This window comes from Akebia trifoliata, chromosome 4 (assembly GCF_017979445.1).
Source record: "Akebia trifoliata isolate Shusen 1 chromosome 4, ASM1797944v1, whole genome shotgun sequence".
In the NCBI taxonomy this organism is placed as follows: domain Eukaryota; kingdom Viridiplantae; phylum Streptophyta; class Magnoliopsida; order Ranunculales; family Lardizabalaceae; genus Akebia; species Akebia trifoliata.
The window spans coordinates 45,099,783-45,113,499 of NC_141378.1; the positions used below are offsets into that span (position 1 = coordinate 45,099,783).

The following is a 13,717-nucleotide window of genomic DNA, read 5'->3' on the forward strand; positions in this document are numbered from 1 at the left end:
ATGCTCTATTTGCACCATCCATTTATTGTAAGTGCACCACCTAAAAATAAAAACAAAACTGACCTTTATGCCCTTCCAAAATTTAATAGGTGCACCAACCAGTTTCAAATAAAAAATCCTAACCTCTTGTTCACATCTCGCATAGAGACAAAGTGAACCACTGACCTTTTTCTCTCTTAGACGACACCACCTCTCCAAAACTTCCAACATCTATATTCCTATAGAATACATTAATCGAAGTCAACTTTAATCAAAAATTCCCTTTTGTTTTTGTTTGTGTGTGTGTGTGTGTTTTTTTTTTTTTATAATATAAATTCACTGTTGAACTCAATTACCTCAATACTAGGGGAATGGTGATCTTGAAATATAAATCAAAGAACTAACGAGATAAATAAATAAAAGACAATAAAATGATGGAATAGAATTTTATTTTTTTGGGGATTTTCACGTGTTGACAAACCAATATCAACATGAAAATGACCATGTCAATAAGGGCATGTTGACATAAGTAAATAATTCAATTTTTATGTGTGACAATAGGTTAATGTCAACGTGGATAAAGCTATGTTGAAAGCCTCATGTTGACATGGCTCAATCCATGTCGACGCTGGAAGACTTGGAATTGACTATAAATCATTTTTTTTATATTAATATTATCACTAAATGGGTTTAGATTTTCAATAATGCTCACTTTCATGCTTTCATGAGTTATTAACAGTTTCTAACAATTCAATTGAAGTGCATTGCTTTTATCTCAAAACAAATCCTAAATTTTCTTGTTTTACCATTTCTTATGATTTACAATTGTAATAGAATATATACAAGAAGAGGAAAGGAATAACATCTAGCATCAACTTGGTTGCTTTGTTGCAAATGAGAGAGGAGAAGTTGATGATGGCTCATTTGCTAACATGTGAGACCACGACAATGGGAAAAATATGAAGTGTTAAATATACATGAAAGGTGGGTGTACTTAATAAAAATAGGTTTTATTAAAGTGTTATTATTTTTAAGGTGCGCTCGTAAAGTAGGTGCACTCACACAAAACGGTCAGTACAAATAGACTGATCCAAAAAATATAAATCTATATAATAAAAGACAGTTGTAAGGCTCATCTTGCTATAATTTTGTTGGGATTAAACATCAAATTCAGCTACAATTTGTGTGGGGTTCACTCCATTCACTTTATTACATTTCCTTTTCACCTCTTGAATTTTATTATTTTTCTTTTTCTTCTCTTTTCCTTTTTTCAATAATATTCTTTCAATTTTTTGTTACCCCCTTTTCAATAATACTCCCTATAACTTTGCAATCTTTTCTCTTTTACTCATTTGTTTTTTTTTTTTTATTTTATAAATAATAATACCCTTCCAATTTTATTATTTTACCTCCCTTAACCTTAAAGAAGATGCTCAGATCGAGCGAACTATATTTTATGTAATAAAACATAAATTTTCACTTTCCAAGGTTTATCCCCCCATAAGTAGGGATTGAGATTTAATCTTTTTACAAATCTCGAGGACAATTCTCAATTTCAATTTTTTCCTCTTCTACCCTCATTTTCAAATATATCCATCAAACTTTATTATTTTCCCTTTTCTCTCATTTTTTAAAACAATAATCTCCAACTTAATTGGTTTTCCTCAACTACCCCCTGAAGGCAAATTGTTGACGCGAAAATATAACTTTATTGCATCTAATGTTTATTTGTCCCTTAAAAATTTGTGGCTATTTTTCGTCAATGTTTCATTGACAAAAAATACATTTTTTTTTAAAACTTTGTTAACTCCATTCACTTCAAAAAATACAATTTAGTTATCGATTACTGCTTGTTTTCATTGGAAATTATTTTATGTTCTTAGTGGAGAAATACCTTTCCCACCCAATTGTTTAGGAAGATGATCTTTCCATCTTTGTTGTTATTCACTTTGAGTACCCTACCCCCAAAGCCAAAAACCAACATTCTTTTTGAAATTTTCTCATGTATAAACAGCCATGCATTATTTTTCTCAACGAATTCATTTTTGGAAGATTACTTGAAGAACCTTGACATAATAATTTTTTTCTAAACACCCCATCTTTTTATGAGGTAAACTTGATAGTCCATTTAAGGTATGGGTGTGATTGCATGATTTTTTTTTTTTGGGGATTTGGAATCCATGGGAAAATGGTTATAATGGGAAAAAAAGTTTCAAATTTTATTGTTCGAGTACATCTAGAAAAAATATTAGGGGAAAATGATAAGAACGAGAAGGAGGGGCGAAGCAGGGGTGGGACAAAGGGAGGAAGAAAAATTGAAAAAAAATAAAAGGATAAAAGATAGGAGACAAAGAGAAGGTGGGACGGTTGGTTATGAAATAGTTTGAGAATTTTGGGATGAGCACTAATAAATTGCTTATAAAATGAAATCACTAGATAAATCATTTTCAAATACTTCTGGGTGTCCAATGGGTAGGACTTAATTATTTTGATTCATATCAGTTTGATTCCATTTTAGATCTAGTTCTAATTAATTTCAATAAAATCTGGGTCACTTAGGGTTAAATGGGTACTCATTGACTACCCTAACAACATTAAGAATTTTTTTAAATACAACAACCCAACCATTTTACACGTGACAAAAAAGATAAAATCAAAAGAGAATTAATTTTTCTACATCCTTACACTTATTTTATCTAGAAATTTTAAAATTAAGATTTTGAATCTTAAAAAAGATTGCAGGGCCACATTAATTATCACATTGATAATCCAACATGACAGTCTCTTAGATTTCACGAAAAGAATTCAGATTAAAATAAATATCAAATATCAAATTTAAATTTAAAATTATTTTTATGAACTTAATTCGAGTTGTGGAAATAGACCACTAATGAACTTCCTAACTTAAAATTAAAATTCAAAAACCGCGAAAAATTAACTCTCTATTTTAAAAAAAATTTATTTGAGATTTTGGAATTTCCTGGTCGACAAGTCTGCCATTGGATTTTGTTTTTATGTAACAAGTTGATGTGATCATACGTGACTGGCGTGACAAAAGCACATAATCACATATCTTTTTTCTAAATATCTCAAAGAAAATCCATCTACGGGTCTGCTTGTGACACCACATCAAACTGTCCACGTGTCCTCCAATGAAGTCACCCCAATAGCATCTATGGTTAATGGTTCTTACACATTTTCACTAATGTGCGATATACGAGATACAATCTCGAGGTCACTCCAGCACGACACTCTTCACGGCTCACGCTATGGAGTGTACACGGACTACACACGGTTGACGTGGTCAATACGTAGACACATAGATATTTTAGGCATCAAACATCAAACATCAATCCCTTGGAATTTGCTAACGTGGCATGTGTTGAAGTGTGGGAAGAGGGTTTCAATCCTCCACCCTCGATGTATAGAATCAAGATTCTTTGGAAAAAACCGCGGCGATTGGGACAGTTGTAAAATAAACAGATTAGCTTGCTTACGCGGCTTCTTCTTCTCTCGCCACGTATTACTTCACCTCTTGAATTCTAACTGATCTCTCATTTCTTCGTTCCGAAGTTACTCATCACTCTCTGCATTTATTTCTTGAGAATCAGATAAAAAATAGCCACTCATTCTCAATTCCCTGAAGTCAGCCAATTACTTTGATCCAAAGTTCTCTCTATATTTCTTCGGAACCAGAGTAACAATGAGTTATAAAAACCCTAAAACCTCTAATTCTCTATACCCAGAAGTCATCCAAACAAATCCAGAAAATTCTTCACTTTTCATGTCAAACCCAAACCCAAACCCTAGATCTTCATCCTCGTTGTATCCCTCAATCGATTCGTCTGAGCCCGTGATTGTTTCGAAGCCTTCTTCGTCTTCCTTATACCCTTCGCTTGACATGAATGATCTTGCTGCGAATCTCTTCCCAGACAACGAAGATACCCAACAAATCTCCCCCAATTCTCATCAACCCATTGCTCCAATGGATTCGCTCGAAGAGATCCTCATCAAGATTCCTGGTGCCATAGTTCATCTGATCGACAAGCAACAGAGTGTCGAACTCGCTTGTGGTGAACTAACAATCGTTCGTATTAGCCAAGGCGATAATATCGTAGCTATTCTTGCTCGAATTGGGGAAGAAATCCAATGGCCCCTAGCCAAAGACGAGGAGACGGTTAAGCTCGACGATTCCCATTATTTCTTCTCTCTTCGTCTTCCCACGTCGCACGGATCGGGATCCAGTGACGATGATGAGAGCCATGGCGTCAGTGAGTCCGATAATCTGTTGAATTATGGTCTCACGATTGCGTCGAAAGGGCAAGAGAACTTGTTGGATATATTGGATGGGATTTTGGAACATTATAGCAGTTTTTCTGTACAGAAAGTTTCTGGGAAATCAAAGGTGTTGGATGGGTCGGTGGCGAATGGGATATCTCCAGCTGAGTTGAAATCGGAGGAGAAGAAGGAGATGATCGAGGAGAGATCAGCATCTTATTGGACTACTTTGGCGCCAAATGTGGAGGATTACAGTTCGTCTGCTGCAAGGGCAATTGCGACGGGGTCAGGGCAGCTGGTTAAGGGAATTCTGTGGTGTGGTGAAGTAACAGTCGATAGATTGAAGTGGGGAGATGAATTTCTGAGGAAGAGAATGGATAAGTGTTCAAATCAGGCCGAGGTCAGCCCTGAAACGTTGAAGAGGATTAAAAGGTTTGAGCTTTATTAGATTATTGCATTACTGCTTGTTCTTTTAAGTTATAATCATAGAAAATTTCACATTTCTTATCAAATTTTTATTTTTCAAAACTTTGTCTGTGCGAGAATTGGTCCCAATCCTGTTTATTGGAGTAGGGTGTAAAATAGTGTCAAACCTCAACTTGGATCCAAGCTTGGTGATATGGCTTAAGATAGAGTTGGATGGTAAAGTAGGATTAGTGTAGCAGACCCTAATATTTGTTGATGTTGTGCGTAACCAACCCAAATACCCTACGATGAACACATAAACAAGTACGCAAAAGAAAAAGAACAACACAAAATGAGCACAAGGGAAGATTTATGTGGTTTGGCAAAATTGCCTACCACGGGCATTGAAAGTTTCTCATTGATGAAGTCGTAGAAAACAATAAAAGAAATAAGGTTTTCCAGAGACAGAAAAATATATAGCTTCTTAGGGCTTCCAACGTATTTTCTAGTACAGAAAGTGCCCCCAGCAGTTGTACCGACGACAAAAATGTCCTCGGGGGCCTGTCGACCCTGAACCCCCGGCACTTTGCAACAAGCCCAAGTCCTGCATACCTCCACAGATCATAAATAACAAATGATGGAAATTTTATTCTTTCTGGCTGGGTTTATATAATGTAAAATCAATAATTGTATTCATTCTCAGTGTTATGATGATATCCCGCAGGGTTAAGAAGATGTCAAAGATGTCGGAGAAAGTGGCAACTGGAATCCTTTCTGGCGTAGTCATGGTCTCAGGTTTCATCACAAGCACAGTTGTGAACTCAACAGTGGGCAAGAAATTTTTCAGTCTCCTGCCCGGGGAAGTAGTTCTTGCTTCTCTTGATGGATTTAGTATGTTGATCCTTTCTCTCCCTTGATTCTTTTTTTTTTCCTCATTGAATTTCTGATGAAAATTGAGTATCATTAAGCCTTCTGTCTAGTGCTCTTGCTTGTGATTCCTTGTTCTGGACTTTTAAGTACTTAAACCGTTATTTCATTTTCTGTGTTTATGGTCCAATCCCTGCTTGGTTAAGTAGGTGATTTAACATTAATTATTGCTTTTTTATTTTTATTTATTTTTATCTACATTAGCTTGCTCACTTACTCTCTTATTTATTTTCGTTTCTTTCTTATAATTTCCATCGCTTATCTTGTTTATTTTAACTTCATGTATTATCTTTCGGAGTCGTCCCTTACCAGTTTGTGGTAGTAACAGAGTACCACTCCACATCACTTCACTTTTCTAATGTAACACATAGCATTCACTCAGTTATATTTTATCATATATTGTCGATTGATTGATTCAACTTGAACCCCCCTCTCCCCCTCCTCTTTAGGCTTTATGATATGAGAAGTGTCCTTCACACTACTATGTCAAGCTTTTTTATTTTTTTTTTTATTTTTTTTTATCTACATTAGCTTGCTCACTTACTTTATGTATTGCCAAAGTTTTGGTATGCGGGCTTTGTTAGTGACTTTGTGGCTGGCCAAAGGTTTTGTATCTGACTAATCCAGGGGCGAAACCAGGATTTTGCTCATATGGGGGCAACCAAGAGTAGAAAAAAATTTGTGGGGACAATTAAGAGTGAAAACAAAATTTGAGGGGGCAATAGTGCCAGATTTTTTTATCCGCCGCTAAAATCTGTTGCAATAGCACATTAATCCATAGAATTTGAAAACTCTTGTGAGGGGCAAGTGCCCCCACGGCCCCACTCTAAATCTGCCCCTGGACTAATCCATCGTGAGTCTCTGTTAACTATGTGGTTGGAAGTTGGTTTTGAATTTCTTATTTGCATTAGTTGTACTTGTCAGTAATTTGGGGTGGGGTTTGCAGATTTTGGCTGTAATCCATGCTTCTACGGAAGTCATCTTATGTCTAAAATGTAGTCAAAGCTAGTCATTTGTATGGTCACCTAGTGTCTTTGTTTTTTTGTCCTCTCTTCGGCAGTATACATTACATGGGAAGTTAGGCATGTCAGGAGGTTATATATCTGGTTTAGCATCTGTGAATTGGTGATGTTTTTAAAATCATTTGCATGGGAAATCAATAACTAGTCTTTTAGAATGAGTGATGAAATCCTTTTCTCAAGGATCCCTTTAACTGGATTCAAAATTTCTATTTTGCCTTTAGGTTAACTTGTCAAATCATCCTTTTATGACCATTGTGCTTGAGAGTTGAGCTCCTTTGACGAGGACATTAAAATTTGAAGAGTAGATTTTAGTTTTTATTTAGATTTACGTTTTAGGGGTTTAATTTTATATTTTTGGACTTATTTTGATTTTTTATTGGCCTATGGTCTTAGTATAATATTTAGGGGTAGTTTAGTAACTTTACTTTGTCTTTTATTTAAGTTTATTAAGGTTTGAAAATTAGGAGAGAGAAAATTATGAAAAATAGATTTATTTATTTGGTATTTTAGTCTGACTAGGATTTTTGATTTATTTTCTTTATATAGATTGTATTACGGTTTTTTTTAATTTTTTAATTTATTTAATTTTTATAAATGGACAATGAAGATTTTGATGAATAAAGAATGTGTTTCTTTCATGGAGTGAAGTGAGTTATCTATCATTTTTGGTGTGATTCCAAGGTTCTATCTTTTTTCCTCTAATCTTTATTTTTATTTTCTATTCTTTTTTTATTTTTTATTCCTGATTCTTGAAACCTACAAACCTCAACCCTTGATCCTTTCTCTATTTTCTTAACTTTTAATCCTTACTCTACCCTATAAACCTTAACTTTTAATCCTTACTCTACCCTATAAACCTAAACCTTTGACCCTTTTCTTTATCCTACAATAATTGAAATAAAATTTTCATTTTACCTTTTGGGTTTACCCTATCCTAACTCAAATCGTAAACCCAATCTCAAATCCTTAATCCTTATCCAAAATCATAATCATAAGTTCAAAATGTTGTAAATGTAAAACTGTGTTTTACATTTCAACATATAGCCAATTGGGATTTTCGAAACTCTTTTCCGATCGTCACCCAAGTCCTTGACCCAATTCCAAAATCATCCCCAATTAGGTTTCCGTAAACCCCCTTATTTTGTTTTCTCCCCTCACCGTCTTGCATCACCCTTTCTAGTTATTTGTGAAGAGAACTCATACGCATTCACAAGAAACAACGCTAATGTTGGCAGTTGTACAATAGCATTCTTTGTGGTCACAGGATTCTCTTTCCATCAACATCAATGTTTTTATTACAGGTTATTCAAGCTGTAAAAATGAGTTTGGGATTGACAAGCTATGAAGTTTATTTACTTAAACCACTCCAAATTTTCTTGGGTACAAGTTGAGGTAGAGGTAAAGGTAGATCTGTCCTTAAAGTGGCAGCTGTTCAACTGCCCATTAATTAATTTTAGTTGCAATGAATCATTGGATGCTTGTGGTCAATATTTATAGGTTGTCCTATATGCTTTCTGCAAACCAATAGATCCCATGGATGGATGAGGCGTTAATGAGACATCAGTGTTAGTTTAAGTGGATGTGATAGCAATACCATAGAATTAGAATATTAATGAATTCCACAATCCACCTTGAGCAATGAGGAAATTGTGGTATGAAAACATGATCAACAAGTTCCTTAAACAGATGTACCTGCTGGCTGGATAATTTTGGTTGGTCCAGGGCTAAGTGTTTGAAGGTTTGCTAAATTGGGTGAGATTGAGAGGGTTGGTTTGGAGTAAATTTTTGAGCATGGTGAAGTGTTTGTTGACTTGAGCTCTCTACTCCTATTTATTTGTTTAAAGTTATAAAGAACTGCCTCTCAATTTTCTCATCTGCATATCTTGAGGCATGCATCCTGCTTCCAATAATAAGGTTTCTAATTTTTTTCTTGGTCTCTGAATAGGCAAGGTCTGTGATGCTGTTGAAGTAGCTGGAAAGAATGTCATGTCAACGACATCAGTTGTTACTACCAAAGTTGTTACTCACAGGTAAATCTAAAGTTAACTTCATACAACAACAACAACAACAACAAAGCCTTATCCCAAATATTTCTCAGTTACTTCATTCCTTTCTGTCTGGAGCCGAGTCTCCTGTTATTTTCAAGTTAACTTTACATTTTTCATATTTTGTTTCTTGCATGAATTTTTATCTGGGAATGGTATGTATTTTCTTTGACCATCCCAGGGCATTAACAGAACATCCTTAAATTCTGAATTGCATATTGTGCCTAATCTTATAGATACCACATTGGAAATGGATGATAATCCTGCCCAATATCTGTATTATACAATCATGATCAAACTACTATCTGAGAGGTATTGTGTATATGTCTTGTAGTTGCTGGGGCAGCGCCCCGGGACCAAATTTTTTAGGGTCGCTTAAAAGGCAATTTGCAATATTTTCTCAAGGGTTTTCTATTTTTGGGGAGATATACGCGTTTTAACAACTCCTGGTTTTATAAATAGAGATCTCCTAGGGCTGTAAAACGTGTGAAAAAGAATGGTAATTGTTCTTGATCGGATCCGTGGACATAGGCACACTTCTGAATCACATAAATCCTAGTTCTCGTGTGCGATTTTTGTTCTCTTTACTGCGTCGTTTTTTGACAAGAGCAAGTGCCTAGATGCATTTATTCTTTTTGGTGCTGATGTAGGGTTTCCAATGATTGGTTCACGTTTAGGTTTCCAATCATTAGGGTTAAAGAACTACTAAAGATCTTAAGGAAAGGGGTTGTAATTTTGAAAGAAATTTGAAGTTGGTATCTTGTGGTTTTAAAAGGTAAAATAGGCAATAAGAACAGACTTTTATGGTTTTGGGTGCATTGAAGAAGGAATAAGTGGAGAATCTTATGTTTGGAAAGAAAAATAATAGTGAGAAATAAGAATAAGAGATAGATCTATTGATATCACACCAATATTATTTTAAGAAACACACCTAGGATTTCTTGAAGTTTTAATAGATTCATTGATATAACATAAATATTATCCTAAGAATCACAATTGGGTTTCTTTAAGCTTCACAAATTTAAGAGAAGAAAAAGCAATTTGTAGTTTTTGTTTAGTAGATCTACTAAAAAAACTCAAAATAATACTTATATAGTGCCACCAAATCAACTAAAGAAGTTAATAGTTAGATCTCCCAACTAATAGCTTCCCCCTACTATTTGCAATGCCTAAATTACCCATGTGTGTTTTCCATCAACTAAAGAAGCTTTCAGGTAGACCGACTTCATTATGATCCCACCAAATCAAGGTTTGGGCTTGATTGTTCAAACTCTTGTTACGGCTCTTGTAAATGTTAAAAGGGCTGTGATTGATCCCTATTAGATGCCCTAGTTCCTATGAAGGTGTACCCTCTAGGCCTCTACTACCCTTTTTAACAGCGATAAGATTGGTTAAACTTGAGCACAAAAATATTTGTTGAGCATGAACCGCCATGTGGTAGTTTATTGAGATTTTTTTTTGTTGCAGGTATGGAGAAAAAGCAGCTGGGGCCACGAGTGAAGGGCTTGACGCTGCAGGGCATGCCATGGGGACTGCTTGGGCTGTATTCAAGTTGCGGAAAGCACTCAACCCAAAGAATTCCATTAAACCCTCTACCCTTGCTAAGTCAGCTGTTAAAGCTGCAGCTACAGAGGTGAAGTCTAAAAGGAAGAGCAAGTAGTGCGAGTTCTTACCTGTTTGATCATTTTATTAAATGTACTTGTCACGATTTGATATGAGCTCTTTTTTTGTGTGAAAGTTTTACAGAATGCCAAGCTTGTACTTGGTTGCTGTTGATATGGGTCATTAGATGTTAGACGAATACTTGTGTTATCGAATAGCTGGAATGGAATTATTTACATGTATGTTTATAGTGTATTTGTGGTGTTCTTGTCTTTTTAATTTCAATCAATGGGTCCGGCCTTCCTAACTTCCAAAGATTATGGATTTGTTTCTTGGTATTGTATTGCAAGGGGTAGGCAATTGAAAAGGAATAACATGATATGTGCTTGGGAAAGTGAAGGGAGGGGTGTGTTGTTGCTCATTAGAGAGGGAGAGGAGGCTAGTGCCTCTTCTGGGGATGTCCAGAGGGAAGTGAAGGTAGTTCAACTTGTGTGCTAGGGTGAGTTGGGGAGTTATGGATCTATTTGTTTTGTGATTCGTACTGGTGCATTGCATTGGTTTCAATTCGCTGAATTTTGTATTTATGGGGAATGTTAATGAAGCGCTCTTTCTTAAGTTGAAGTGTTTTCAAACCTTGGCAACCTTCAATGCCATTTGGTTTTAGCTAATTTTAGTGATTTAAGGTAAGGAGGTTATTGTGATTTTGTATAGTAATATTTGTGCAAATATTCAAAACATGAACATTAGTATTTTTTTTTTTTTGTAATTGTTTAAAATCATTTTAAAACATTCAAACCCGAGTTTGAATACCGAAACAAGTAACAAAGGTTTGATTTGATTCGATTTACTACCTTTGTCTTCAAAGTTTTGACATATTCTACATTTCTATTTGAGGGACTAAATAGAAAATTGACTTGAAAGCTCTATTATCTTCAATCTCTAGTGCAAAAGAAAAGAAAAAAAAAAAAATCACTTTTTGAGTTTATATGTGAAAACCATCAACTTCAACTACTAAAAGTTCTAACCTGCATTAAAATTCTCTATAACAAAATATTATTTTTAATGAGAGGGTTAGAGGTGTTAAAGCTAATTTTTTCATTAAAGGTAGAAGAAGAAAAGATGCATGGAGGGGTAGGTCAATAAAATGTTTTAAAAATCATTAACGTACGAAAGGGGTTGGATTCTGATTGATTGATTCATTGATTCATCAGATCCAAACTGGCTGATATTTATCAAAACAATACAAATAGGCTCATTAAAACATGGAGGGGATGATAATGACTCACTATCTTTCAATATTTTTAGATAGTCAAATGGCAGTTGGCTTATGAATATAATATCAAATTAAAAAACAGTGGGTCATCACTACGGCATCTGCAGATTATTACACCAAATCATCTTAATTTAAGATTTGACTATGCTTAGGTTTTAAGGTCAGTCATCTTTCGTATCTCTGTTTTTTATTTTATTTAATATAATAATTATGTTTCATGTCACATCCAGAGGACTAGCAAGTAATTGAATCTAGATTCTAGACTTTCCAAACTGATCCAAGACCAAGTCATTAAATTATGTGTAAAGAATTCAGGGATTTAAGGGGATGTTTCCTATTTGGTAATCAAATGTTTTGTCTAATATTATAAGGTAACTGTTATAGTAGCTTTTGTACCTGCAAGGGTAAAACAAACTGGACTGTATCAATATGGACCAATGTATTTAGACGCTATGGTCTGAGGCGAGGCATCGGTATTTTCAGTACCTTGAGACGTAAGTCTCATGTGTATAAATTTTTTTTTTTTTAAATAAATAATTTATAATTTAAAAATAAGATAACCAACACATATTTTAATATTTCTAATATTTCAAATTTCAATCCACAATAAAATTCAAATTTTAATTCCCTATAATTAAGATTCAATAGTTAATACCCAATGTTAATCATACCTATTATCCACCATTATAAAAAATTCACATCGACAGCAACTTATTTAGTAGTATGAGAAGCATAAGTATAGAAAAACGCTTTAAAAAAATAAAAATAAGTTAAGAAAAAAAAAAGAATTTCTATTTGCAACTAGGACTTACGTCTTAACAGGCGTGTCCATGAGATTATTCGGACTAAGTCTAGATACCCATGTATCAAAAAAAAAAAGAAAAATACTATAGCTTATTCCTTAACAATGCCTCAAAAGTGTCTGAACGCTCAGCTTGGATGAGACACCTCACCTCATCCTGATTCTTTTTAAAGTCATTCTAAACCGACTTCGTTGGACAGTGCATTTAACTCTGTGCTCACGTGGCAGTGCACAAAAGATCCACAAATGTTCTTCATTAGATTCAATGAAAGAAAACAATGGTTCTCTATGCATTGCCACATCAACACAGTGTCCAACGGAGTTAGTTCAGCATTTTCCTCCTTTTTATTGAAGGGCTCCCCTTTAGTCAAATAGAAGATTATACACAATTCATGCCTTCCTCTTGGCACCACGTTGACGTTGGTGTGTGGAGAGAATCATAGATAAAATAAATATGGTTCTTTGCACACTGCCCATCAGCCCAGTGTCGAAGGAAGTCAATTTAAAATGACTCCCAACATTATTGTGAGCAAAGTGTACTATGCCAAAAGTTTCATGTCTATCTAGCAATGGTCTTAATAGGGTGAGTTCAAACCTCACCATGGTTTTAAAGCTCGATACTTTGTCTCATCTTCGCACCCCATCAATATTGACTTGACTAGATTAGGTAAACTCTTTTAACTGAATTTACTGATTATTTATAAATATATTATTAGAAAATAAATAGAATCGCAATATAAGCCAATGATAGAAGTGCAACATGCATTCTAATGCCTATTTTGTTGAAGAGTCGTGTTGGAGTGTCTTCGCAAGGACTGCATTGATGTGGATGTGTGCATGGAACTATAGATGCTTTTTCTCGAGATACGAATGAGAAGTATTTATGATTCTGTGCACAAATCCACGTCAACAAAATGTGAAATGCAATGTTTTGGACAGTCACTTCAATATTTTCCTTTGATGAATCTTATTTTGATAAGAGTTGTGATAATATGGTTCTCTTTTTTCAGATGCCCCCATCACAAGATCGTAATCCTTTACTTTGGGATACACAAGAAAAAAATCTATGATTCTATAACTACCAAGTTAGAGAACATATGGGGGCGTCTAGAAAGAGAGTCGGATTATCATTAGCCTTTTGATAAATGCATGTCCCATGTTATGCACTTTGAATTTTTTACTCAAGAAAAAAATCAAATGAGTACAAGCTTTTTAAATAGTCATAAAATCCAATAATTAGGAATTATTCGATGAATCACAAAAATATAGTGGACAATTATTTTGAATTTTTAACAAAATTTTAAGAAAAAAAGGTCCTGTCAATCTATTTGAAAAAATATTTAAAATTGCATGTGAGTCACTTGTCTGATGTGGTAGGTAGGAA

The 13,717-nt window shown here is 34.5% G+C and overlaps 1 protein-coding gene across 1 annotated transcript; it reads left to right on the plus strand.

The window, feature by feature from the left end:
• Positions 1-3,552: 3,552 nt before the first annotated feature.
• LOC147405243 (protein EARLY-RESPONSIVE TO DEHYDRATION 7, chloroplastic-like) lies at positions 3,553-10,513 on the plus strand. Its single transcript, XM_086441485.1, has 4 exons — positions 3,553-4,689; positions 5,387-5,553; positions 8,557-8,641; positions 10,124-10,513. The coding sequence occupies exons 1-4, from the start codon at positions 3,683-3,685 to the stop codon at positions 10,314-10,316; spliced, it is 1,452 nt and encodes a 483-aa protein (XP_086297611.1). The 5' UTR covers positions 3,553-3,682; the 3' UTR covers positions 10,317-10,513.
• Positions 10,514-13,717: the final 3,204 nt, after the last annotated feature.

Coding starts and splice junctions, on each gene's coding strand:
- LOC147405243 (XM_086441485.1), top strand. CDS start 3,683: ATGAGTTATAAAAACCCTAAAACCTCTAATTCTCTATACCCAGAAGTC. Junction 4,690..5,386: donor ACGTTGAAGAGGATTAAAAG/GTTTGAGCTTTA, acceptor GATATCCCGCAG/GGTTAAGAAGATGTCAAAGA. Junction 8,642..10,123: donor ACCAAAGTTGTTACTCACAG/GTAAATCTAAAG, acceptor TTTTTGTTGCAG/GTATGGAGAAAAAGCAGCTG.